This window comes from Mesoplodon mirus (assembly GCF_964341445.2).
Source record: "Mesoplodon mirus genome assembly, chromosome: 18".
NCBI lineage: Eukaryota > Metazoa > Chordata > Mammalia > Artiodactyla > Ziphiidae > Mesoplodon > Mesoplodon mirus.
The window spans coordinates 49,594,625-49,622,106 of record NC_138994.1 but is presented as its reverse complement, the minus strand read 5'-3'; the positions used below and the strand labels follow the sequence as shown (position 1 = coordinate 49,622,106).

The 27,482-nt window shown below is 56.6% G+C and overlaps 1 protein-coding gene across 5 annotated transcripts; it reads right to left on the bottom strand.

Annotated features, from left to right (window-relative positions):
- Positions 1 to 43: 43 nt before the first annotated feature.
- CAMKK1 (calcium/calmodulin dependent protein kinase kinase 1) lies at positions 44 to 27,482 on the bottom strand. Of its 5 annotated transcripts, none has more exons than XM_082602957.1 (17): positions 27,109 to 27,482; positions 20,356 to 20,478; positions 19,839 to 20,240; positions 18,893 to 18,940; positions 18,082 to 18,135; positions 17,483 to 17,534; positions 17,097 to 17,230; positions 16,617 to 16,653; positions 15,734 to 15,755; positions 14,398 to 14,486; positions 10,961 to 11,160; positions 9,089 to 9,142; positions 8,372 to 8,445; positions 6,617 to 6,704; positions 6,290 to 6,418; positions 4,123 to 4,226; positions 44 to 2,002 (listed from the first exon to the last, which is right to left on the bottom strand). In XM_082602957.1, exons 2-17 carry the CDS (start codon positions 20,386 to 20,388, stop codon positions 1,930 to 1,932), a joined length of 1,593 nt encoding a protein of 530 aa, XP_082459083.1. In that variant the 5' UTR covers positions 20,389 to 20,478; positions 27,109 to 27,482; the 3' UTR covers positions 44 to 1,929. The 5 variants fall into 5 exon arrangements, with proteins under 5 accessions (XP_082459083.1, XP_082459085.1, XP_082459084.1 ...); XM_082602959.1 differs by lacking the exon at positions 27,109 to 27,482 and adding an exon at positions 22,566 to 22,583; XM_082602958.1 differs by lacking the exon at positions 27,109 to 27,482 and adding an exon at positions 21,401 to 21,460.

Here is a 27,482-nt window from a genome sequence, read left to right as displayed (position 1 = left end):
AACACATCCAGATGCAGAAAATGTACATACCAAGTTTGGGGGGTTTGTTTTGTTTTAACTCAAGAAAGGGCTTTTATTATTTTTAACTCACTTCCTAGGAAGTTAATTTTTAAAACACTCTTATGGAGTTTGTCCATCCCTTGTGCTACGTTCGGAAACAATGATGCCAACCCAAACCCTTAGTGATGGGGTGAGCATGGGCAATGAAGCCGGGCCCACCTTTGAGCTCTGCGAGGGGGGAGCGTGTCCCTGACACCCCTACCCTCCAAGGCCCCAGCGCAGAGATGCTCAGGGAAAACGTGCTGATCCGTGAATGGCCTCCCACGAACTCTATAAAAGTGCTCTTAAGAACAGTACCGAATTATTGTTTAAGCCCTGGGTTACAATGCCTTAGTGCAGAGGGGCAGGGAGAAATGTGGACCCAGTGACAACTGGCCGCGTTCTGCTCAGAGCCTTAAATAAACATAGACACTATATTACAGATGCACGTGCTGGCGCAAGACATGCTGTGTGCAGCAGATGGGCACGCACGGGCGTGCGTGCATGGAGAGGCGAGGTACACCCACAGGCACAGACACACGCGGGATGCAGCCTTCCTCCAGCCCCACCTCCTTCCCTTCCAAACAGAGTGCTTCTGCAGCAGGAACCCCAGGAGGGTGACTGAAATCCCTTGTCTGGTCCATGTCTTCAGGGCAGGTATTTGAGTCCTGCTTTATGTTCCTTTGGGGCTCAGTCTCTTCAGTATTTGGTCAGTCAAGGCCAAGCCAGCCAGCCAGGCACTGTTCCCAGAGAGAAGTCGGCTCCAGCTCTGAGCAGGCAGGATGACAACTGCCCTGGGGTGAGCCAGCGACAAAAGGCCCACCTCTCCGTGGCCACCTGCCAGCGTGCACACCCCACCAGGGTTCCGGCTCTAGCGAGGCCTCCAACCTGGGCAGTTGGTCCTTCATCATTGGAACGTGAGGGCAGCTTCCAGGACCAGATGGGGAGGCCAGTGCTGGATCGAAGACTTGACTTCAGTTACTTCAGCATCTGCAAGGTCACAGCCCTGTGAGTCCAGGGCCCTTGGTCGATGTCAGCCCTGGTTATCTCTGGCAGCCACGGCTCTGGGGAGCCACGGGGGGAGGGAGGGAGGCGGGCAGGGAAGGGTGGTGTTCCTGGTTCGGGCCTCTGCTCAAAGCCTCACTCAGCCCATCCTCCAGAGGGTGAAACATAATCCGGGAAGGTCAGTCCAATCCACTTGGCTGCCAAGTGATGGTGGGTATGCTGGGAACCACCCAAAGCTGGAGGAAAGCTCGATACGTGTTCCCAGGCAGAGCTTTGCACCTACCTCCCCCACCAAGTTACCAAAAAAAAGATAACGAAAAAGGAATCTGGATTCTCCAATACTGGCCCCCGCCCCGGTGAGGCCCAGGAATACCCACCAAGGGCTCAGAGCCTCCACGTCAGTGTTCTCAGTAGACAGGAGCTCTGGCAGCAACCCCCTGAGGAGGGCAGGGTACACCCCTCCTTGTGCAGGTGGCAGCTGAGCCACGCCCACCCGGCCTCTGCAGTGGTAGCAAACGAGGCTTCCACCTGTCATCTTGGTTTCCTGCCTCCTGCCCCTGGGCCTTGCCAACCAGCCGGTGAGGTTTCTAAGGCACCACGGGCACCCAGCTTCCCCGAAGAATGGGTCCCGCCAGGGAGAGCCAGGACGAAACAAAAGGCTTTGTGGGAGCCCTACCCCCCCAAACCCCAGGTGACACACATTCCGATGCTGTCCCTGGACACGCACTTGCGGAGGTCATGCAGCACGACAGGGGAGGAGGGCCGGGAGAGGAGCCACAGTCCCCAGCCCCGTGCCCGCAGGGGCAGCTGTTGGCATGAGGGCAGTGGGCCTTTGGAGGCGCAGGATGAGCGTGCTGCTGGGCGGCCCTGGGCGCATGCAGGGGCTCAGGACGCAGACTCATCTTCTTGGACGCCGGGGAGCTCCGGGCTTTTGCCTCCTTCACCACACCCATCCTTCCTGTTGAGGGGACACCAGAGGCAGAGGGACCTCAGGGGTCAGAACATGCATGCACAAGGACACTCACATACACTCACACGCATTTATATCCACATATCTCAAATCCCCCCTCACCTACTTTCTAAGCTCATCTCAGTCTCACCCTCCCACATTGTGGTCCCTTGCTGGTTTCCTCACCCCTACTCTCAGCCCACAACCCTCCATGGCTCCCTACTGCCTGGTGATGAAGTCTAGATTTCCCAGCCTGGCTTCCGGAGCCTATCCAGATCTGACCTTCCTGAGCTGACTTCCCTGCATCCTCGAGGACCAGCCAGGTCACGGGCCTTCTAGGCTGGCCTAGATCAGCCCCCACGGTCCTGGGTTGAAGGGCTTTGGTTTTGCATTTTCTTTTCTTTGTTCACAGGACAGATTCTACCTATTGGTCTCAGGATTCTGTCACATATTCAGTAGATTCCTGTATCAGCTTTTTTCCCCTAAGACCTTTTTTTTAAACATGATCAATGAGTGGATTTTGATACCTTTAAAAAGGATCAATCCCATTTAAATCTATTGTAGAGTTTCAACAATTATCCCGAAGCATAAAAAACAGAGACAATCAAGGACAAATGTTGGGACTCTGATGAGGTAAAACCTGCTTTTCAAAATTAAACTTGAGCCACAGAACTATAGAATGTTATAGCTGGGAAGTATTAAGCCCAATCCCTTCACAGTCCAGATGAAGGAACTGACCTGTCTCCCCATTAACATGTCCATGAAAGGACACGATTGCCTTGTTCAGTTGTACTCTTGATGCCCAGCCCTGTGCCCTGCGGGGATGCGTCCCTGGCCTGAACCACCACTAGGGGGCGCCTAGTCACAGACACTGAGCTGGAGACCAGACGTCCAGGTTCGCGCCTCACGGTCCTTGTTCTGCCTGCTGTCCCCGGCATAGTTAGTAATAGCTTCCTCTTTCTTTCTCAAGAGGGGCTCCATTTGGACGCAGAATATGTGGTCCCCTACACTATGCCCAATTCCAGCATCGCAGCCTGCAGATCTGAAAGAGCCCAGGGAACCCCTTCCCTAGGACTGGCCACCTCACAGAAGAGACAGGGAACAGGAAGTAAGCTTTGGACAGTCGAGGCCTCTCCCAGGCCCCAGAGCTCACCCCACTTAGGCCAGGGAGTCTGTCAAGAGGAGGGCAAGAGGTTGGTACATGGACCTCCCTGGGTGCAAGCAACCTCTGGCAGGGAGCAGACACCAGCTTGTCCACTATGATGGGACCCCATACGTCTGAAGAGGGTGGTCTCACACAGACAAAACCCACATCTGGGCCCCTGGACGGCACAAGTGAAACTGCTCCTTCCCCAGAGGCCGACGTACCTGGACGGCGGCCGCCGCTCACCTCCCAGGGGAGCACATCTCCTCCGCAGAGCGGGCTGGCTGGCACAGCCCCTCTGTCCCGCAGCTCCCTTCACAGGCTAGAGGAAGGCGACCCAAGTCCCAGGACCACATTCTGGTCCAGGACCCCCTTACTGTTTTCTCTCTGCAGGTCTGTGCGCAAACTCCAGCAGGCCTTGTCAGCATCCCAAACTTTTATTTCAGTGGAAGAAGGTGGAAACGCTGAGGGCAAGGCTCACGGAGGTCTGGGGAACTGCTTTTCTGCCCTCCCCCAGGAGGTGGCGAATGTACCTGCTGGGCTCTCAGGCGGGAGCCTGCAGCAATGGGGGTTCCTCTTCCCTGGCCCATCACTGTCATCACCAGTCTGCCTGTCCTTACTTGCTGAACAAGCATTTACGAAGTGCTGACTGGGTGCAAGGCCTCGGCAATGGCCGGATGTATAGCACAGGCCACTCGGGAAGGCAGCTGACCCACCCCGCCCCCAGACCAGGAAGAGTCAGCAGAAGTGTCCCTCCCTCCACACACAAACCAGCTTCTACAAAGAGGTCTGCCTGCAAACCTCGACTAGGCTGCCGTGGGCTGAGAACAGAGGTGCAGACAGGGCCCTGCTCTGAGGCCTGGCCGAGTCCCCAGGCTCCGGGCTCAGCCTGCACAGCCTGGGGATGCTGAGAGTGAGGGGAGGGGCCACAGCCCTCACCCCACTGCAGGAAGCACCCTGCGGGCCTCAGCCCACCAGTACTTACAACGATAAGCTTCCCGGGGCAGACATGGATCGCTCTTCCCTCCGCGCCTGGGGCTCAAACGGGTTCCCAAAGGAACGCTTTCTCAGCATGGACTTAACCAGGATCTGGGGAAGACACATCAGCGTGAGGAACACAGGCCCCCGGGTTCCCAGACGCACTGGCAGCCTCCACCCTGACTCCCGGACGGGGAGGCTGCTGGGTGGGCCCTGCTGAAGTTCCCTTTCCTTGGGCAGAGCAAGGAAGAGCATCCCAAGCAGAAGAAATGGCAAGAGCGCGGAGAGGAGTTGGTTGAGGGTGAATTCCGGGAACGGCGAGGAGCCCGATGCATCTGGTGCGTGGCGGGCACAGAGGCCAGGAGCAGACCAGGAAGGGTCTGCAATGCCAGGCTGAGGGCATGGGGAGCGCAATTAGGAAATGCCTTCTGGCTACACAGGAAGGATGGAGTCGGGAAGAGGCTGTCCCAGGGGCCAGAGAGGAGCTGCGCAGTGGCCTGGGGGGGATGCCAGGAGGGGACGGGCTGCTGTGCCCTGGCTCTCTGACTTTGTCCCTCCTCCCGCTACAAGGACAGCTCCATCCTCCTACCCACATGCACGCATATTCTCACACACCAGCATAGCATCAGGGGTGCCTTTACTTCTTCCCTCCTTCCTTCTTCCTTCCAACAGAAAGTATTTATTGAGCGCCTACATATGCCAGACACTATTCGAGGCACAAGGACCACAGTGAGACAAAAATTCTCGCCCTCATAGAGTTTATATTCTAGTTGCGGGACAGGTAATAAATAAGACAGAGCAGTAGAATACATGTTAGTTAGTGGTAAGGGCTCAGGAGGAAAAAATAAAACAAGAAAGGGGGATAAGGTATGACAAAGAGGAGGTTGGAATTTTCAATAGGGGGCCGGGAAGGTTCACTCACTTCTCACTGAGAAGGTGACTGTGGAGTGAAGACCTGAAGGGATGAGGAAGCGGCCCTGTGGACATCTGGGCCAGAGGACCCCAGGTGGAGGGAAGGGATGTTCAAAGGCACTGGGGCGGCAGCTTCCGTGGCATGTGGTCGGAGTGAATGGAGGGAGGAGAGGAGGTGGGCAGAGGAAAGGGGGGTAGGCAGGCCATGCAGGGTCTGGCAGGCAGTCAGGCGCGTGGCTCTTACTCTGAGCAACATGGGAGCCTGAGTGAGCAGGGTCTGAGCTGAGAAGGGACACGACCAGGTCACTGGACCACCCTGGCTGCTGAGTTGAGTGTTAACTGTAGTGGGGGCAAGGGTGGAGGAAGGGCAGGGGGACAACCTGGGAGGCGATTCCAGTGGTTTAGAAAAGAGAGTATGGTGGTTAAGACCAGGGAAGTGGCCGTAGGGACCCTACGGGAGCTGACGATTCCTGGGACCCCATATAGCCCTGGAGCTCTGCAGAGCACAGGACTTTAGCCCGCTGGCCCTACTGGACCCCCTAGGGAGGCAGGAAGTGCACAGGCCAGACCCCATGCCAGGCACAGGCCCCAGCTCGCTCTCCTGGCCTTGTGTTCACCCCGACCCACTGCGAAACCTCAGCGCAGGGCAAGCCATGGCTCTCAGTGTCCCCCCACAAAAAAAACCAGATGGCCATCAGGGGCTACGTTAATAACTTCCAACTGTTAACATGGGAGATGTCCAGAGGAGGATGCGAAAAGCTGAAATGTGAGAGGAAAGCGGAGGGAGCACACAGGTGGTGTCTGCCTGACACGCAGGGGCCCCGGGACCACGTCTCCAAATCAAAGGCGTGCTAGGCCTTTTCCCTCTCATGTCCTTGGCACCTAGTCCAGTGCCTGGAAAATAGCAGAAGCTCAATAAACGTTAGGAAGGAAGAAAGGGAGGGAGGGAAGGAGGGAGGAAGGAAGGAAGGAAATGCTTCTCTGCCGTGGTGAATGCTGACACTCAGTGAGGGCAGTATATTTAAACCAGGCGCTCTCCTCACCACACCTCCTGGTCTCCCTACCACGAGGCTGAATAATGTGACCTTGCTCCTGTGGGCCTCTAGTGGAACAGTGGCCTCAGGGGCCCAGCATCCGGGCTGGCCAACCAGGAAGCCCTCTGCCCCCCACAGGGCCCAGCACAGAGCTAGTCTCAGGCAGCAGCCACGCCCACCCCCCCAGGCTCTCCCAGGAGTCGGTGCCTTCCACCGCCATCCTCTTACCACTGTGGTCCAGCTGGGGATGAGCTTGACTGAGTTCTTCACCTCCTCCTCGGTCACCTCCACCACGCTGCAGTGCTCCTCCTCCGAGGGAAGGGGTTCCTGCCCATTCTTGGTCACCCAGGGATGCAACTGCGGAGCAGAGGGCAGGGTGGGTCAGGGCCACAAGCGACAGACATCGGCGAGCGAGGGACCCAGGCATTCCACCAGCCCCAAAACCCCAAACCCCAACCCAATACACAGATGTCCCCAGTGTAAGGCTCCCCAGAAGGGGAAACTGAGGCCTGTTTTCTGTGGCCCAGACCAGCCCAGCACCTCTGGTTCCCCAACCTTGATGTCTGGCACCCCAATTCTTGTTTCAGGGTTCTTGTCTAGCATCTTCAGGATTAAGTCCTTGAGCTCTTCGCTGACCTTTGGCCTAAAGAAGGGGACGGAAGGAGACGAGGGAGAGACAGCTGATGGTCCTTTGCGTCCCACCTCTCCATCCCACCCTGCTCCAGGCTCCCCTGATCAGTGCACACTAGGGCAGAGACACCGCTGACCCTCCTTCTCAGAGAGCAGGAGGGACACCCCCAAAGGTACCAGGGTGGAAGGAGAGAGTTCCAGAACAAGCGTATGGATATCCTTCTCCCCTGAGTACGAAGTAAAGCAGTCTCCCTCAGGGGTCAGAGGTCACAGACACAAACGGGGTCCCACGGGTGCTGGACACCCCCTGGGAGGCAGAGATGGCACGGATAATGCGAGAAGAGTCGCTTTATGGGACCCCCAAGAGGCCTTCGCCCCCACTCACCATCTTATCTTCTCCTCCACCTGGGAGGCGGCCAGGGAAGATACCCATTTGACAGAGGAGGAAACCGAGGCTCACCGCCACCCAGAAGAGGGAGGGCAGGGGTGAGACTCAGGGGGAGGAGAGCAGGACTCAGCCCCGCATCAGCTTCGACTGTCTCTGCTTAAACTTCAGGCTTTGATGCTACTTAAATTGTTGGGAGAAGGAACCTACTCTCAGGGCTATGACCTTGGCTCCCTCTGCTGCCCTAGATACTTAATCCCTTTTCAAACTCCTGGGCTGGGGAGAAGGATACACCACAGGGGTGAAAGGCTGGGAGACAGGCAGTCACGGGAAAGGGGAGGAAGCCAGTGCCGTGGGGATGGCGACAGGGAGCAGGGAGCCGGCAGCAGGTGAGCAGGTGGGGGGACCCAGGGGTCCTGGAATGCCCGGGCCAGGGCGTGCCTCTTCTTGTGGGCTTTGGGAAGCCTTGGAAAAACTTTCAGCAGGCAGCATGGTGAGATCTGTTGCGCTTCATCAGGGTCACTCTGGCCTGACTGCGGTAGCTGGACAAGGCAGAGGCCTGAACTAGGCAGGGGGTGCCGTTGGCAATGGAACCAAGAGAAATGTAAGAGGTGGATTCAGCACGGCTTGGGGTCGTACAGGAAGTGGGTGCGAGGGGCAGGGACACCCGAGGACAACTCCCGTGTTGGTTTCTGACCTGGGCACTCTGCGCAGATGGTAAAAGGGCCCTGAAAAGTGAGGCGCTAGGGGACTCAGGCTGGCTGCCATGGTAGCTGGCGTCATAATCGGAAGAACCATGGATGGGTGGGGAGGCCTCTCCAAACAGTCCTTCTGGGCTCAGAGACCTCAGTCACAAAGGAAGGGGCAAGGGGGAGGGAGTGGCTTCAAATCCCAGACCCACTAAGCCTCCACTTTTCCATCTGTGAAACGGGGGAGCGCACTGGCCTCGTGAAGCACCTCCACCCCGTGTGGAGAAGGTGGAGGTTCCCCGCGGGTGCAGGGTCTGCATGGGGTTGATGCCACTGACCTCCTGGAGGCCTTCAGTGAAGAAGCAGGATGAATGTGTGACCTGGGGTCATCCCTGCCCCACTCCCAGCCTCAGAGTTCCCATCTGTTCAATGAGATCCAACCCAGATGTCTGAGACCCCACTCACATCTCCCTCCATTTGTTCCCAGGGAGCAGCACCCCAACCTCCAGATCTGCAGGTTGGGGTGGGGCCCGGAAAGGACAAAAGCTCTGCTAAAACCCAGACACCCTCCCTGGGGGTGGGCGGGGCCCGTGGTGGACAACTCACTCCTCCGGGAACACGATGGCCTCATTCTTGATCTTGCGGTGCAGGGCCAGGATGAAATCATCGATGAACGGGCACTGCGGTGGGGAGAGACAAACGATGTGGCGCCCAGCGCCTCAGCTCGCTGCGGGCAGCTCCGGGCTCCTCGTGAGCTGGGGGGGACCTCGTCTTAACTCGTTCAGGTCCTAGCCCACAGGAGATGCTCAACAAACGTGGACTGAACAAATGAGTGCCTGACAACCACTCGCAGCAAGGCCTGCACTGCCAGGGCCTGAAGTTTGGGAACATGTTCCCTGAGATTCCCTCCTGTGCCTCAGCACGGTCCCTGGAGCAGGAGCACCTGCGGACGGGGATGTCGGCACGTCAAGGTTGGGTGTCCGGCCTGACCCAGAGCAGAGGTCAAGGACAATTTGTTGAATGAATGAATGAGTGGATATGTGAATGAATGAACAGCACCATCTACACCTCCCTTGGGATGTCTGCTGTCCCAGGACTCCTGCACATGAATCCATCCCCCCAAGAGGACAAGAGGAGAACAGAAAAGTCTCTTTTCCTTCCATCTTCTCTGAGCTGGGTGGGCTCTTTCAAAAGTCACTTTACTTAAGGACACAAAGGCAGGGCCTGCATCTGTCCTGCATCCTGGCCCATGGTGCCCAGCCCATGGTGCCCAGCCCATGGTGCCAGGGCTGCCTCAGCTCTGCTAGCCCACCCAGCACTCACCTTCCCGTAGACAAAGCAGTACAGCGTGACCCCTGTGGCCCACACGTCCAAGGCCTAGAAAGAAACAGCTCATATCAGTCCCCCAACAGGAATTGACACCCCTTGGTCAGTGGGCCATGGGAGAGGGCAAGTGGGGAACCTCCTTCCTCAGTCATGTATTCACTCAACAAACACTCCCAGGCCCCTCTTCCATGCTGGACCCTGTGCTGAGCACTGGGGACACAGGGACAGCCAGACCAGGGCCCTTGCTGTCAAGGGTTTCCAAGTCTCCTTGGAATGGGCCCAAACCAGACATGTTTCCAACTCAACAGGTACAGAACCCCCTTCATCTACAGGGTCGCATTTGCTGTATGCACGACACAGACGCACCCCAGAAACGACAGTATATGTGGAACTTATACTCGCTAAACCAGCTCTGGCTTTGAGAAGTCATCCCTCTTCCTGATGATCCCCTGGAAAACCCACCATCCACCTTCTTTCTGATACCAGAACAGCCCCTGGCCCTCAGCTACCTCCACAGCCCCTTGGGGCTTCCCTGCACCCTTGAACGTGCCCTCTCTCTACAAGTTCCTCCTCTGGAACCCCACCTCCTCTCCTGGTATCCACTTTCTCTCTTATGTGAATGATTCTCAAATCTCTGCCTACGTATTCCTGCCACAGATGCCTCATCTGAATCCAACCAGGGAACACCAGACAAACACAAACTGACATCATTTTACAAAATAACAGGCCTGTTCTCTTCAAAAATGTCAAGGCCAAGCCGCTTTTCCAGATTAAAGGACCCCAAAGAGACATGACAAGTGAATGCAGTGACTGACCCTGAATCAGATCCCGGACCAGAAAAAGAAAAGGCATTAAAGGACAGTATGGGGACAACTGATGAAATCTGAATAAGGTCGATTAGATAACAGTCTTTTATCGATGATAAATGTCCTAACTTTGATAACTGTACTGAGGTTATGTAAGAGAATGTCCTTGTTCTCAGAAAATATCTCCAGAAGTATTTAGTGATAAAGGGGCATAATGTCTCCAACTTCTATAAATATAGGGAGAGACAGTGAAAAGGTAAGTGGGACAAAATGTCAATAATTGGTGAATCTGAATAAAAGATATAGGGGAGTTTTTTGTATTATTCTTGCATTTTTTCTGTAAATTTGGAATTATATCAAAATTAAACGTTAAAAAAAAAAATCTCTATCTACAGCCAACTCCTGAGCTCCACACTCACACACGTGTCCAAGTGCCTCTCGACCATTTCCTCCATGGCAGGACCACAGTGGGGCAGCCAGTACTTCACAGGGTAGAGCAGGATGTGCCCGGGGACACACAGAACCACAGTCCCTGCTCAGAAACCTTTGCCACTGCCTCTGTCACTTAGGACAAAGCCCAGACCCTTTAAACACTGTCCAAGCCCCACTGTGCCCCCAGTTCTCTTGTATGTTCTCTGGGCTCCACCTCCTGCTCAAATTCTCCCCATTCTTCAAGGCCTAGTTCAAAGGTTGCCATATCCAAGAAGTCAGGGGAACCCCTGACGTCCCCCCAGACACGAGCTCTCCTGCCCTTGCACCATGACCAGAAGGGCAGGGAGCTGGGCCGTCCAGGCTTCGTCTGTTCCACAGCCCAGCCCAGAACTCAGCACAGAGCAGCTGGCGGGAAGTATCCGCAGGGAAGACTTGGGGCCGTTTTGCTGGAGAACGAGAGGAGGCCCAAGTTCAGCGAGTTTGTCGGACTTCAGAAGGAGGCAAACATGAGGGAGGGGAACATGTTCAGTCCATGAGGACCCTGGCACCCTCAGGTTGGAAATGGGACCCCGTGGCACGTACCCCCACCCCTCCACCTGAACCCCAACCCAGCCCGGGTCCTGGGAGCCACCTTCCCACTGAAGCTCTGGCCGGACTCAGAAATGGCCTCGGGGGCCATGAACGCTGGGGTCCCGGCCGTGCTGGACAGCCGAGCGTCGTTCCCCTCAAACTGGTTGCTGACGCCAAAGTCGGCGATCTTCACGTGCCCATCGTCCCCCAGGAGCAGGTTGGATGGCTTGATGTCCCTGTGGATGATCTTCTGGTAGTGCACTGCAGAGAGAGGCAGCTCGAGCGCTGGCCTGGGGCCCTGCCGCCCAGACACCCCACCTGCTCTTGCCTGGCAGTGGAGGCTGCCTCAAACTCCAGGGGAGAAGGAGCTGGGACTTCCTGTCCCCTGCACACATTCATCTCTCGAGGACCTCAGAAGAGGATTGCAGGGCCCCCTTCTCAGCTATGCAGTGAAGACACTAACCTAGGCTGTTAGTAACAGAGCCAGGACTGGACTCTTAGGAATCTTTGGACCCCAAGTCCAGTGCTCTCTCCATGGCAATCAAGGCATCTGCCACTGAGGGTGGACGTCAGAGGAAACTGGGGGAAGGGGTCCTCCGTAGGCCATCCCTGGCCCTCCCATGTGAGTGTTGTCTACAGGCTTGAAGCCCATCAAAATCTTTCCCCAGTTCTATCCCCCCACCCAGCCTGTCACGGCTGTCCCTGTTCCTCGGACTGAGGGTGGGATTGTGGGGTATCCTGCAGAGGTATCGCCTCAGCCCTAGAGACTCTGGGCTGATGAGGTTTTGGAGAGGGAGGGCACCCCAGGCCTTGGGACTGCCGGGATGAACGTGGCCGGGGTAAGGGTCGGCCCTCTCTAGTAGGCTGAGCGCCCACCCTGCTTCCTGGGTCCAGCACTGCCGGGAAGAGACGGGCAGCTCAGGCTGAGATGGCCAGCAATGTCCCAGCAGAGAAAAGGCACTGACCTCATCCCACAGCCATCCACTTATGGGCTCCCTGCTCAACAAATATGTTCCCCTGGACCAACAGACCCCAGGGTGTTGGAGAGGAGGGAATGGAATGGGAAGGAGGGAAGGGGAGGGGGAAGGAGAAGGAGAGGAAGGCTGGGGGCAGAGGGAGTGAGCATCATATATTAACAAGAATAACAACAGGACCCATGGCCCTATAGCAATTGCCTCCTATGTGCCAGGTACACACAAAGCATTTGACACACACCCATCAGAACACAGAGGCTCAGGAGGCTGTGTATTTGACCATGGAAAGTGGGCTCAGATTCTTATCTCAAACCCTGGCATCGCCCTTGAACTCCCAGCTCTTTATCCACATGGATATCCCATAGACATCTCAACATACACCTCAGTATCTGTCAATCACATATTTAATTGAGAACTTGATTTCTCTTGTCTGCAACCCCCGCCCCACCTAAACACACACACACACACACCACCACCACACAAACAGAACAAAAGCTCTGTTCCTCTTCTAGTCTTTCCCATTTCGTTAATGGCCATATTATCAGCAGCTCAGGCCAGAAACCTCAACTCCTCTCTCCTTCAGACCCCACATCCAATTCATCAGCAAGTTCTATGGACTGGACCTCTGAGATATATTCCAGATCCAACTGCTTCTCCTACCTGCATGGCTGCACTTGCCCCGTCTGTAAGAATCAGGCCTGAGCCTCCCCGACCACAGGGCCTTCCCAGGGCAGCCTCAGCTCTCCCTTCTGGGGGCCAGAATCACAAGGCGGGTCTTCAGCACCGGGTGCCACCATTTGTCTGCTCGTCCAGTCCCTGGTGCTGACCAATTCACTCCAGAAAGCCCTTCATCATGGTTAGCTGGGTCTTGATGAGGCTTTACCCAAGAGTCAGATGGGATTAGCTTGTTTTTTTCTGTTTTTTTGTTTTGTTTTGTTTTTTGCAGGGAGAGAGGATGGGAGACAACAGACCCAGGACAAGAAGTGGGTGGAAGCCGAGCTGGTATGGGGTTGTGTCTGCTGCCAGCCACACCAGGGTAAGGTGCCCCCTTCTCACACCTCTAGGCCCTTGTTAGGGACTTTTTGCAAAGCCCTTCCCTCTCTGTGCCTCAGTTTCCCCATAGGTACAAAGACAGCATTAAAATGAAGGCACTGGAGTGGCTCAGATGAGATAAAGACATTCACTGCAGGTCAAACCTCAGCTGGTCCTCACCTGTTCCCCTAGGGAGAGAATATGCTTCTGATAAACCAAGCTGAGATTTCAGAGGGATGGGCTGTGCCCCACTCCCCAAACCAGGCCAGAACCCTAGGTGCCTGCGGGCCCTCTTTGCCCCATGACCAGTTAGTCACCCAGTGCTGCCCACCTCACCTCGTTCACATTTGCTCCCCGCTGCCACTGCCCTAATCCAGGCCTCACCATCTGTCATTTGGGCTGTAGAACCAGCCTCCTCCCTGACCAACTGGTGGGCTCTTGCCCTCCATCCAGCCACCATATGCTGCCAGACAGAGCTTTCCAAGACACAAATCCTATCACTCCCCTCCCCTGCTCAAAGCCCTCAGGGGCTCACAAGGCGGACAGGATAAAGTCACGAAAGTCCTCTACGGAGGCATTCCCAGCCCTCGTGGTGCAGCCTGGACAGCGTTTACGGCATCATCTTTCCCTTTCCCTGGCTCCCAGGTTGGACTTAACCAAATTGAACTTTTCCCCAGTCTCAAATAGTACTCCTCTCCGTGCCGCTGTCATGCAGTTCTCTCCGCCTGGTGTACTCCCTCCCACCATGCCTCAAACTAGCCAACGAACTCCTACTCATCTTTCAGGACCCTACTCATAAGTGGCCTCCTCCAGGAAGCCACCCCTGGTCCCTTAGTGCTCTGACAGCCCCTGTGCCTCCCCAGCCTTGGCAGGCACTGCTTAGGTTCCCGTCCCTCCCGCTAGGCTGCAAGATCCTTGAGATCACTTCTGGGTCTTTGGCATCTACACGCCCCCAGCTGGCACTTAGTAGGTACTCGTAAATGGATAAATGAATGAATAAATAAATTCCACAGATAGAGGATAAACGAACATCCTCCCTTCTGAGCTCTCATCACCTTAGGGCCCCTCACAGTGAACGGACCCTGCTACCACCCACTGGCCCCATACCAGGACAGACTCTTCCTCGAGCCGCTGGACATAAATTCCTTCCCACAGCTCTTGAGGCCCAGTGGCGAGGCTAAGCATGGCTAAGAATTCAGCAGAGGTGAGATACACGCTGAACGTCCAAGGCGCAGGCGGACGCGGTGACGACCAGGCGCCACGAAGGACCTGGCGCATGCCCAGTGAAGTCTGCCGCCACCCTACCTGTTCAGGAAGTTTCGGCCCCGCCCACAGGCCCATTTCCCCACCCCCAACTAAAGATGATTGGTAGATCAGCACTGACTGACAGGAACTGCTCAGAGCCTGCTCAGCCTGGGCTCCGTCTCCTCTTGTGTCCCCTCCACTCCCCCCGGGTCTCCAGCCCCAGGGGTGCAGGCAGCCCCTCACTCACAGTACTCAAGACCCAGAATGATGTCCCTCAGGTAGAGACGAGCTTGCTCCTCGGGGAAGGGCTTGTCGCAGGGCACTTCCATGACCGGCCTATGGGGAGGGCGGGGAGGAGGGATGTTTCGCCGGAATCAGGATGAGTAAAGGCAGATGTCAGGTGGAGGGGAACAGGGACTGGGCCGTACAGACCCCTCAGGACGTTTTGGGAGCCCTCTATGCTCGAACGGGTCCCTAAAACCCCAGATAGTAGCTTCTTCTCCCATATAATGAAAATTTGAAAACACACATAGATGCAAATATCCCTTTTCAATCACTACAATTTCAAATTAGCTTTATCTTAATTTCTGATTGGCTTGGTATTCCTTCTTCTAAGTACTTAATTATTTATAATCAAACAGTTATGAAGATGCCATTTAGGGCAGTGTTTTCAAACTGTAGGTCCAGGACCAAGAAGGTCATGAAATCAATTCAGTGGATGCCTACTGCTTTTTTTTTTTTTTTTCCTAATTAAGTAGAATATATCAGAGTATATCACATGTAATACACTGTTTTATAAAACTTTGGTTTCAATTACAGATATGGATGGCAATGTAAAACTTGTATTTCTTACTTTGAATGGAGGTCAAAAATGCTGAAAGCCCCTGAGTCTTAAAAGGACACCACTCCCTGCCCCTTCCCCAAATTGGTCTTTAGGTAGCCCCCCAGGCAGAGAGACAAGTCACAGCCTGTATTCAAGGCCTTGGCAGTTAGGGCCCCCAGTCCACCCAGCCCCGTGCCCTTTACTGCATGTCTGCTGTTCTTCACATACCCTGAGAAGGTCAGACAAGGCAAACATGAGTTACAACCCTAGATTTCATCAGTGACTTGCTGTGTGACTTTGGGCAAGCCACTTACCCTCTCTGAACCTCAGCTTCCCTTCTTGTAAATGGGAGTGAATGGGGTCCCAGCCGCCCAACTCACAAACTTGTAAAACTGAAAGAATTCTTTGTGATATGAATACAGATGAGAGTTGAGTTCCATCTCTATACTTTTGCTGGAGAAATATTCCTTTCTTCTCTCTCTTCTCCATCAAAATCTTCTTTCCAGTTCTTCAAGGCCTGGCTCAAAACCCACCCCCTCTTCCTGAGGCCTCCCTGGCTATTCCAGTCTCACTGACCCCACCGGCCTTCAAAGAATCGTCCTCTTGGTCTCTCGTTCTGCCCCCACTCCCCAACCCAGACCACAGCTCCCTAAGGACAGAGCCTGGACCTCTTTTTTTCACTAGAGTAGCTGACCCCAGGACTAGGGATACAGGGAGGGAAAGGAAGACTTGACCTGCCTGATCGGGATGGGGAACTCACCCCTTTCTCAGGAGGTCAAACACTGAAAGAAAAGAGAAGAAAAGAAGAGTAGGTAAGGTGCAGCCAGGCTGAAAAAACAGCCGATGCCAAGGTTCCTCCCTGTTCTGGAGGGTGGGAAAGGGGGCAGGCATCCAGGCATACCTGAGGGAGGGATAGGACAGGGGTCCCAGGGTATCAGAGGAAGTAAATGAGAGTGGGTCGACTATGGACCTGCCTCACGAGATTCTCAGGTGCCGAGTGAGGACCATCAACATAGACCCCTTTTATAGGGGGGAAACTGAACCTCAGAGAAGGGGAAGGAATTTTTCTACAGGTCATAGCAGATAGGCAGGTAGGAGAGGTAGTGGAGGCTAAAGACTTGGCCTCTGATTCCTAAGCCAATGTTCCTTCTGGCCCATTCCCCGAGAGCTGCTAAGCCCAGCCCTGAATCAGGCACCAAGGACTTAAGTAATAACAACAGCATACTATTACTAATAATAGCTAATGTGTCTTGTATATAATAACGCATTTACTTCTCACATCAATACTATGAGCTAGATACCATTATTATCCCCATTTTACAGGTGAGGAAACTGAGGCACAGAGTTATCAGATAGGGTCTGGGAACCCACATCACATAGCCTACTTCCTGTATCTATCTGATCCACCATCTCTCCGATCAGTGGAGTGGGGGCTTGGGAATATTTGTTGAATCTAACTGGATATTCTGAGCCTGGCTCAGCAGGGCTGGGCAAGAGAATCTGGGCCTTGAGAACATGTGTTTCCTCCCTGCCCCCAGGAGGTCAGTGCGTTGCACACAGCTCATCTAAACGTCAAGTGTGTCCCCAGGGAGCACTCAGACCCACCGGGGTAAGCTGCTTTGGGGATGAGCTGGGTCACTCACCCAAATAGAGATTGTCCTCAGCTGGGTCATCCAGAACCTGGTGAGAGGGAGCAGACATGAGGGTGAGTCTTGGGGAGTTATGGGGTGGGCATCCCAGGCTTCCTCATCCTCACCAGCCCTAGGACCCCTAGTGTGCTCCACAGCCACCCTGGACGATGGAGCAGGAACTATGCAGGCACCAGGCAGATGAGGCCTCAGAAATCATTGGCCCCGACCTGGGTTCACCATACGGCACCCAGCCCCTCTTCCCCTCCTGCCATGATGGGGGCTCACTTCTTGCCTCTGGGGCAGCTCGTCCCCCTCCATGAGAACTTGAGAACATCCCAGACCAGCCTGAACTGACCCCAGAAGCCTCCCGGCAGTCCCCACCCCAATTCTGGCCCTGCCCTTGGCGTATTTCCCTCAGCAGGATCCCTGGCTCCGTGCCAAGTGCCCCTGCATCAGAGGCTACTCCACAGGCCTCACTGGCTCACCACCTACCTCAATCAGCTTGACCACATTCACGTGGTCCAGCTTCTTCAAGATGGCAATCTCCTGGTATACCCGCTCCAGGGGCAGCAGCTGCTTGGCTGGTCCTGCCTGGACAGCCTGGGACCCTCTAGGGGGAGGGCGACCTGTGACCAGGAAGGGGAGTCCAGCCAGTTGCAGAAGGCTGGGCCTCACCACGGCCCTGCAACCAGCCTCAAGCAAGAATCTTGCAAGACCATGGCCTTGGCCTCAACCCCCCAAGCACAGTCCCACCACCAGGCCTTTGCTCACGCTCTCCCTGTCTACCCCCAGTCCTAACAAAACCTAGCCTCCGAGGTCTCCTCCTCCTCTGCCCCCAGGCCAGGACCTCCCAAGCCCAGGACCAGACAGATACGTACGTGGAAAGCCATACTGCTTCAGTAACTTCTTCTTGGAAAGAACTTTCATTGCCTGAGGAGGGAGGGGCAGACATGTCACTTGTGTGAAGCTACCAGGGGTTAGAACAGGCTGGGTACATGTGGACTGAGGTCCAGAAAGGCACATGAGCATCTGTCACTGGCACTGAGGATATGGACTGGCTGCAGTTATGGGGTTAGGAGGTAGCCATATCCGAACCTAGGCCTCACCCCTATTCCCCCCAACAAGCCTTTCTAGAGCTCTCCCCTTAGAGGCATCCAGCCTCTGCTTGCATATTCCCAGGGTCAAGAAGCTCATTCCCGAGAATTCCCTGGTGGTCCAGTGGTTAAGAATCTGCCTTCCGATGCAGGGGACGTGGGTTCGATCCCTGGTCAGAGAACTAAGATCCCACATGCCACGGGGCAATGAAGCCCACGCGCCACAACTAAAGAGCCTGCATGCTGCAACTAGAGGGAGCTCACTCCGTTCACAGGCAGCCTTGTCCTCTGTCTTAGCACAGCCTCTGCCCACCCCCCCAGCCTCCTAGGGCCCAGCTTGGAGGGGCCCTAGACTCACATAGTGAGTCTATCCCCAGACTCACATAGTGCCTGTCTTCACTTTCGTTGTAGGCCAGCCTCACCACGCCGTAGGCACCCTGCAGATAGGCACAGATCAGCCCCCGCTGGACAGGACAGCCTCCCCCAAGACTAGCCCAGGAGAAGGGGAGCCTGAACAGCTCCAGCCCCCTCCTCCTGCTTCCCATCTTCACCCCTGCCACCAGTGGGCATAAATTTCAGGCGGGCAGGGAGAGGGCTCTTATGCCCTGGTCACTGCCCCTGCCCGGCTCAACACAGCTCTATGCCTTCCCCAGTCCCTTCCATCAAAAACTCTGGGGAGGGGACTTCCCTGGTGGCGCAGTGGTTAAGAATCCGCCTGCCAATGCAGGGGACACAGGTTCGAGCGCTGGTCTGGGAAGATCCCACGTGCCACGGAGCAACTAAGCCCGTGTGCCACAACTACTGAGCCTGTGCTCTAGAGCCCCTGCTCCACATTAGGAGAAACCACCGCAATGAGAAGCCCGCGCACCATGACGAAGAGTAGCCCCCGCTCACCGCAACTAGAGAAAGTCCGCGCACAGCAACGAAGACCCAACACAGCCAAAAACAAATAAATTTATAAAAAACCCAAAAAACTCTGGAGAGTCAGGAATCAGGAGTCATCTCCCACCCCCCACCCCAGGTGTTTCCTATAGAGGACAAAACTTTCCCCACTTCCAGGCTAGGACCTTCGTGGGCCAGCCTCACATTCCCAGAGGAGGAGAGGGGATTTTGCCAAGCAGAGGATCTGGACAGGCTGCCTCCGCACATCCCCCAGACAAGTTCCCACTGCTCCTGGCCTGCCCCCAGGCCTACCTTGCCAATCTCACTCTGCAGCTTGTACTGGTTCAGCTGCACACAGTCCTGGTGGGGGAAAGAGAGAGGATATCAGGTAAAGCTTGATCCAGAAGCAGCACCGCTCCCACTCCAGGAGCACGTCCAGGGCCCCATCCTGGCCCCAGGCCCCTTGCTCCCAGACCCTGGGTCTCACCAACCTTTCGAGTTTACATAGGCAAGTGAGGTAGTGCTAATGCCAAAAGTGAAGCCGAAAGTGACAAGACTTGGACAATGTTTGAAAACATGAATGGTGAAGCATGCCTATGCTTTGTTCCCTAGGAGTGGTGGAAAAATGCACTGATTCCTACCTGGATGCTGGGGGCTGGGAGACCCTGATGGGAGAAACCCATGAGCAAGTATTTCCAGAAGCAGCTGAATGAGGAGACTGCATGAACAAGAAAGATGAGGAGAGCCTTGGGGACAGGAGACCAGAGCCCTGGCTCAGGCGTGAAAAGCTCAGCTTCTGAAGCCTGTAGATTGCTCAGTACTTGGGTTCCCTTTCAGATCTAAGTGGCAACGACGGAGCCCAGAGGCTGGAAGCATGCTGGCAGCTTCTGAGTCAAAGCAGACTCTAAGAGGCAGGATGAGAGGTGGAAGGCTCAAGCTGGGGAAGACTTGGGGGACAAGAGGACACACTGTCTATCCTCAAGTCTCTAAGAGGACTTCTTGGGGGAATAAGGGAGGGACCTATTTCCTAGGCCTGGACTGGGGGTGGGAATGGTGAGACTTACAGGAGGCAGCAATTGGCTCAGATGAAGCTCCCCCGGGTGGGAAGAGACCATGTAGTGAGGTAGTGAGCTCCTCAGCTCTGGGGGTATGCAAACCAAAGGCTAGACAGCTGTGTGGCAGGGATAGGAACAGCAAAGGGTCTTCACTGAGGACTACTGAAAAGCTCGTGGGCACCCCCTAGCTCTGCCCCACCAACCTCTGTGTCCGAGATGGCCACATGGTGGGACTCGATGGTGGGCCTGCGCCATGCCCGTGGGGAGATGTGGCTGGCAGGCCCTGTGGCGTAAGGCCCAGCCTGGGCCTCGAGGTAGCTCCCCGCTGGCCGCTCCTGCAGGGAGAACTTCCTAGCCGAGAGGCCGGGCCGGGCGGCGGGGCATCTTGAAGTACCGCCGGGGATCACGGAGGCAGCTCTGGCCCGTGGTGAAGGGTCCACACAGTTCCTGGCGGGCTCTGGGCTGCCATCGGTCTCCTCCAAGTGGGCCACATCCATGGCTGCCACTCGCTCCACCAACTCTGCCCGAGGGTCCTGGCAGCAGACCGCTGGGCCCCCCTCCATTGCCACAGTCAGCCGGTTCCTCTGTGCAGCCTTACTGGGAACCTGAGAAAAGAGGGCAGAGAAGCCTTCAATCCTGGCCACAGAGCAAGGAGGTCAGATTTCCAGGCCCTTCTCCCATCGTAGCCACAAACTGTGAGTCCCATCTCCATGTCTTTACCTGGTCTGTTCCCTCTGGCTGGGTTGCCAGCATCCAAACTCAGGTCCCCCTACTAACTAAAGGAATTCCAGGAACTCATCTGGCTCTGCTGCACACCAGCCCTCTAGACCTCAGTGTCCGCATCTGTAAAACAGGCACAGTCACATCAGCCTTCCTGGCTTCACAGGGAAGCAGGGAGAATCTGATATTCTGGAGTCAGGACAGACAGACATGGGCAGAACACTGGAGGCCCAGCAGTACTGGGAGAAGCAGAGCCCCAGGTCAGCTCAGGCCCCCAGCCAGCAGACAGCCCAGGGACTCACAGCCCCACCCCCTGACAACAGAGCATTCCAATGCTGCTGCTGTTGTGGCCTGGAGGCTGAGCTGGGTTCCTGATGCTCCAGGCCCACCCCCCTCCACCCCTCACCGCTTCCAGGAAGACTTCCCTGGGTCTCCAGCCTCTCCCACCCGTCTCACTTCCTCCAGGAGACCCCTCCAGGGCCACAGGGCAAGTCTCCCATTCCTCCCTTCCCTGCCCTCGCAGAGCCGGCAACCCAGGACAGGGTCCATTAGAGGAGGGGGCTGCTACTTTGGTGACTGTGAAGAGAGACTTCACTGCACTTATTTCTCCTGGTTTTTCCTTCCAGTTTATTCATGTGGCTAAAATGTTCCCCACATCTGTTCAGGCTGAGATGCTCCCCCTGGCCTGGCCTTATATCCACACTGGCCCTATTGCAGTCTGAGCCCCCATCTAGGCTCCAGGCCAAGGACTAACTCCAGCTTGAACCCCAAACCAACCTCCAACATCCAGTCCCAGACCTCACACTCGACTACAACTCTGGGCTGAACCCTGACCCAGGGCTGAACCCTGATACTCAGGCTGAGCACTGGCCCCACCCCACTCGATGCCCCTCCCCTTTCCTGGACCAGACTCAGCATCTTCTCAGGAAAAGGAAGTAAATGGACTCCTGACCCTCTGCCCTTCCTGTCTGGTGGTAACTTGCGCTGTCACCACACAACAATTTTGAGAACATGGTCTCCGTTACACCCCTTATTCCCCCATCACCTTGCTTTGACAGATGTCAAGGAGGCAGCTTTCACTGGAGTCCACTGGCCACAGAGGAGCCTGGGCTGGGTTCCAGTCCTGCCTGCCAACCTACTGTGGGCCCTGGGCAGCTCCTTCCTGACTCTGAGCCCTAGTCTCCCCATCTGTACCACAGATGCAGGACCTTCCCAGATCCCTAAGGCCACAGCAAAACTTGGAGATGGATCGTGGGTAAGGGTGTGGTCCAGATCCCCTGTGCCTGGCACACAGTGTATTGTACGAGTAGAAGCCTGGTGGAGCTGATGTTGGCATGCAGAATGGAAGGGAGAAGGGAAGTTAGACTGGCGACATGAAAAGACATGGACACTGGACCTAAAGGAGTGAGGGGAGTGGGGGTTGGTGAGGCTAGAGCATCAGGGAGGCCTCCCTGGAGGAGGTGAGAGTGGCAAGTAGGAGTAGAACACTGGGGAGGACGCTCTGAAGTAGGTGAGGAAGGGAGGAGGGCTGGAGCATCATGGAGGCCTCCTTGGAGGAGGTGGAATGGAATTAGAGCATCAGGGAGGCTTTGGGAACCAGATGGTTGGAGGAAGGAAGAAGCCAAGGCTAAAGGGAGCCCTACAAGCCTGGCCACCCTGTAGGTGGCTCAGCCTACTGCCCCTCCCCCTCACTCTGTAGGCCCTTTTTCTCCCACCAGGATATAAACTCCACAGGTTAGGGCCCTTGTCTGCCTCGTCTCCATAAGATTACTGGCGTCAGCAGCAGTGCCTGGCACAGAGGAGCAGTAAATATTTTTTGAATGAATGAGTAGTTGTCATAGTGATCATTACAGTCCTGGTCCCATTAGACAGATGGAAAAGCAGAGAGGGGAGAGGAGACCCCAGGGAGCCTCAGCCGAGCCCCTGGCAGGGAACGAATGGCAGCGTGTGGAACTCCTGTCCTCTTGTCCACAGCAGTGACCGAGGGGACTGAGAGTCACCACAGGCAGAGGCCACAGGCTGGCCTAGCCATCAAATTTGCATAAGATTTCCCTGAGGCTGTTACCCCAGCCACAGCCCATCCTCCTTCAACTCTCTTGCCCTCTTTTCTCAGACTGGGAAAGTAGGGCCCAGCAAGGGGTAGGGATGGGTCTGAGGTCACACAGCAGGTCAGGGCAGAGCCTTCCTGCTCCAGTTTGGGGCCCTGTTACCTGGTTGAGGACCCAGGCTCTGAAGCCAGGCTGCCAGGCTCCGCTCCTTCCTGGCCATGTGCCCACGGGCAGGTGACTGCACTCTGCGCCTGGGTTTTCCCCACCTGCAGAATGAGGTCAACAGCAGTATCACCCGCCCGCGGGGCTGTGGAAAGGCGTGAACACCCTTCCCGGGCTCAGAACCAGGCCTGCCACTGACGAGGCCCCGTAAAACAGGGTTGTGCTGCTGTTGTGATTGCCTGGGACACGTGGTGGCCCAAGGCAGCTGTGAGGGCTGACGTCAGGCCCTCCGCCCTCCCTCCCGCCTGGATCGAATTCAGGTGACTAAGCACGTCTGTGCAGGAGGCGCCTCGGGGAGGCCCCAGGTTCCTGCCTCGTGTCCAGGCGACAGGGCCGTATGTCCGCGTGAGAGAGTACGAGTAAGCAGGGCTGTAAGCTCGGGGTGACGTGTGTGTGTGTGTGTGTGTGTGTGTGTGTGTGTGTGTGTGTGTGTGTGTGTGTGTGTGTGTGTGTGTGTGTGTGTGTGTGTGTGTGTGTGTGTGTGTGTGTGTGTGTGTGTGTGTGTGTGGCCGAGGGCAGTGGAACGCACACAGGAGGGCATCTGCACGGAAACAGAAATCTATGGGTGTGGTCTATACTCGTGGATAAGTGTGTTCATGTGCATTGTGTGCCTTTAGGTCTTCGTATATGTGTGCCCCAGAATGGGGGGGTAGGGCCTGCGCCCCTGGGGGCCATAGCAATCTGATCCCACAGAGTCAAGTTTGAACTTCCCACATGGTCAACAGTCTACCAGCCTGGGGCTGCCTGCTGGGCTGGGCTGGGCTGTGTGTCTTGGGCAGGACCCACCCCTCTCTGGAGGCTCACCCAGGGGGTCTCTCAAGGCCCTCTCTAAGCTGAGGCCTCCGTGCACACCACGTATAAACTGACTCAGCAGGTGGCTAGGAGCCACATGGGCAAATAGAAGGATAGACAGGCTGGCACCCAGGCCCAGGGCAGAGCCAGGACTCCTATGGGCATGGGGAGCCTCCCAGGGACCAGCCTGGTCCTGCAGCCGAGAATGGCCAGGCTCAGGCCCTCCCTCGCTGAAAAATGCTACCCCAGTCTGTCCTCCCAGCCTGTGACTGTGCTGTCTGGACGAATCACTGAACTCCTTGGAGCCTCAGCTTGCTCATCTGTGAATTGCACAGATAGCCACCATCATGCCGCCTCCCAGGTCTATGGGAGGAAATGGATGAGACTGTGAACGTTGAAGAGGATTGTGCCTGAGCGACGTGGAGCTGGGATGAGTCGGTGGCACAGCCACCGAGAGCGAGCCCTGATGTACATACAAAGCACAGTCCCACATCTGCCCCCCGCTCCCAGGTGGCCTGGCACATTACCCCCTCAGGCTTCTCCTCCCAGGCTATGTCCCTCATCCACAGGTGTCTGGCTATTCCCAAGGGATGCAGACCCTGGCTCCAGACTCTGCTTGGCCAGGCCTCCCCCTCAGGATGTGCCTCATCACCTGGGTCCCTCAGAGGAGGCCCAGCACAGGACAGAGCAGGGGTATCCTGCTCTCATCCACGCTGGTTCAAGCAGCCTCTCCTGTGATGACTTCAGGTACTGGTCAGGCCTCACCCTAAGTTCTGGAAGGCTGCTGGGAACCTCAGGGCAAGGTTGAGCAGGGAACCAGCTATCATCTAGGCAAGACAAGCTGTGGCCCTGGCTGGCAGAGGGCAGGCCAGAAGGGAAAGCTGTAAGGAGGTGGTCCAGTCACCTGGGCCAGACACAGAAAGTGGCCTTGACGTCACTGGGCTGCCTCACAGGAGCCATGTTTATGCTCCTGAAAAGTGTCTGGATGGCCCTGGCAACGGGTGGCCTCTGTGGCTCCCGCCCCCGCCCAGGATGACTCAGTCCCCTCGAGGGAGGCCCAGGCATCTGTCATGCTCAAGGACGCCTGCTGTGAGGACGCACCCTGCCCCCCCATTCCCAGGGAGGCCCCAGGCACCGAGATGGGCTCTGTGCCTGATTCAGCACGGCAGCCCTCAGCACATCCTGAGCGCCCTTGGCTGATGGTCTCCAGGCCTCCCCCTCTCCCTCTGCCCCTCTTCATCCTCCAAACCAGGTCTGCGCCTCCTCCTCTCCGTGTTCCCTGGCAGCTCGGTTCCAACGAGGCTCCAATTCAACTCAGCATTTCCCCAGGTCTGCTCTTCCTCCTCTGTCCCCGTTGCTGAGACGAGTGCCCCTCCCCCGGCCCAGTCCTCCCAGCCCAGAAACCCAGGAGCCCTCCTTATCAGCCATCTTTTCCCTTTTGCCCATCCTTATCCCCCGTAACCCCACACTTACTCTCCACTCTGGCTGCAAGTCCCAAACTGCAGACTCTGCTCTGCTGCCAGGCCTTTGTCCAAGCTGTGCCTTCTGCCAGAACACACCTCCCTCTCCTTTGCTGCTGGAGGGCAGTTCAGACATCTCCTTCCTGATCTCCCCACTGCTGTGCTGGATGAGGTCACTGAGCCCAACTCCTTAAAAAGTCCAGACGCAAACCTCCACTTTCCTTCCCCCGTTTCCGCCACACAGGTCACCGGCCTCCAGGCTCACCCCAACCCCACCACACCCCATCCTCCAGACCAGTTGCTAGAGGGAATATTCCTAACATGCAAATTTGATCTCAGTTCTTCCAGACCTGGCCTTCCGGGATCTTGGAATCTGGAGGACAGAAGAGCAGGAGACCTAGACTCAGACTGGGGCTCACAGGCTAGGGAGCAGCCAGGGACACAGACTTCTGGGACACAAACCCAGAGTCATTCATTCATGCAAGAAAAATTCATTGAGCACCTGCTGTATATGCCCAGGCACTGTGCTAGGTGCCAGGAAATAAAGCAGCGAACCAAAAAGACAAAGTCCCTGCTCTGATGAAGTTTAATTTCTAGTGGGGCAAGAAGCAACAAACAAGAAAGCCAGGAATTAATAGATGGTATGTCAAACAGTACATGCTATGGAGAAGAAATACAATCGTGTCAGGGGAATCAACAGTGAGGCACTGGGGGGTGCTATTTATACAGGGCGATCAGGAAAGGCCTTTCTGATGCAGGATTTGAGCAGAACCTGAAGGAAGTGAGGGAGCGAACAGTGTGGGTATCTGGGGAGGGCATTTTAGGCACAGCAACCGCAAAGGCTGTGAGGTGAGACGGTGCTTGCACTGTCTGAGGAACAGCAAGGAGGCCGATGTCACCAGAGTGGGGTATCCACGTGTGAGAGGTACCTGATGGCAAGCAGAGTTACACCTGGATGACAAGGCCCAGTCATTCACTGTGCCTGGCCTCAGGGATGACTTCCTGGAGGAGGTGGCTCTTTCATGATTGCTGAGTACGGGTTTCAGAGGAGAGGATAGAAGTTCACACTGCGCATGACAGAGAGCCACTTCCTGGCTGGGGCTCAGGGCTTGGCTTTGGGGGTCTTTTTGGACAGAGACCAGGAGGCCTCGAAAGCCAGAGGAAGGTTCTGAGTAGGGGAGTGACTCGATTTGGATGAGGTTTTAAAAAATGATACCTCTGCCTTCTGTGGGGACTGAGGGTAAGAGGCCAAGGAAGGGGCAGGAGTCCCCAGAGTCTGTGGGCCTAGGACACGGTCTGGCACACAGTGGGTGCTCAGTCTGTATGCACTGAAGGAAGGAGTGAGGGCTGCACCCTCAAGGACACAAGCTGTGTGCTCCTCCCACTTCCCGGCCCACTTGACAGATATACAGCCCCATATGAGCCCACCGAGGCACAGTCCTGTGACCTGGGACACAGCCTTCTCTACACACCCCTGCACCCTCAAGATACACACACACACACACACACACACACACCCCACTCCCGGAGCAGGCGCACGCCGATGTCCGCGTGACCCGCCCGCACACACCACTCCATCCTGTAATGCACACAGGCACACTCCTGTGCCCACGTGACACACGCACACCCGCCTCCAAACACCACACACAGGTCCCTGTGCACGTGTGCACCCTCCGAGCCACCAGTTCTGTGCCTGTCGGGCCGCCGAAACCGCAGCATCCACCTCCGCCGCCCCCCTCCACCCCCGCCCCAACCAGGGAGGACTGCGCAGCTAAAGCCACGCGCGTCGCATCTGTCCCATTCATCCCCCCGCCCCAGCTCCAGCACGAAGACTCGGAGGTGGGCAGTGTGGGAGGAGCGCTCCGCGCAGATCCACACGTGGGTTCACCTGTCTGGGCCCACTCCGCATAGACACGGCCTCCAAGAGCTGGGGCGGGGGTAGTGCGCCAGGTATGGACGCGGTCCCGCAGACCAGAGCTGGGAGAGGGACGCAGACGGCGGGGCGCCCTCATAGATGCGGTCCCGGATGCCGGCGCAGAGAGAAGCAGGCTCCGGGAGGCACCTCATAGACTGGGCCCCGCAGACAGAAGGGGGAGGATCCCCGCATGGACTAGTTCTCTGCTGTCCTCGTAGACGCAGACCATCCTTCTCGCCTGCAGGCTCCGAGCAGACGTTCAGGCGTTCGTCCCCTCCCGCTCCCCGGCCCCGGCCCCCTCCCAGCCGACCCCTACCTCAGCGCCCAGCGACAGTCTCCGCGGCCCTGAGGACGGCCAGGCTCGCTCCCGCGGCGCGCATCCCGCCCCGCCCGCCTATCCAGGGCCGAGATCACGGAGCTCAGACCGCCGGCCCCTGGCCTCCAAGCGGCGCTCGCTCCCCAGCCAGCCGCCGCGCTCGGCGCGCGCTCATTGGCCTGGCCGCGCGGCCCCCCTCCGGCGCCGCCCAATCAGAGCCCAGGACTCCCGCCCGGCTCCTGGAAGGGAGGGGCCGCGGCGGGCGGTGGCTCTGGAGGGGTACCTCCCCCTGCGGCTGGACCGGCCTCGTCACGCCCCCATCGCCCCGCGGCAGGCTATCTGGGGCACCCCGAAATCCCTCCAGGCCGCGGCCT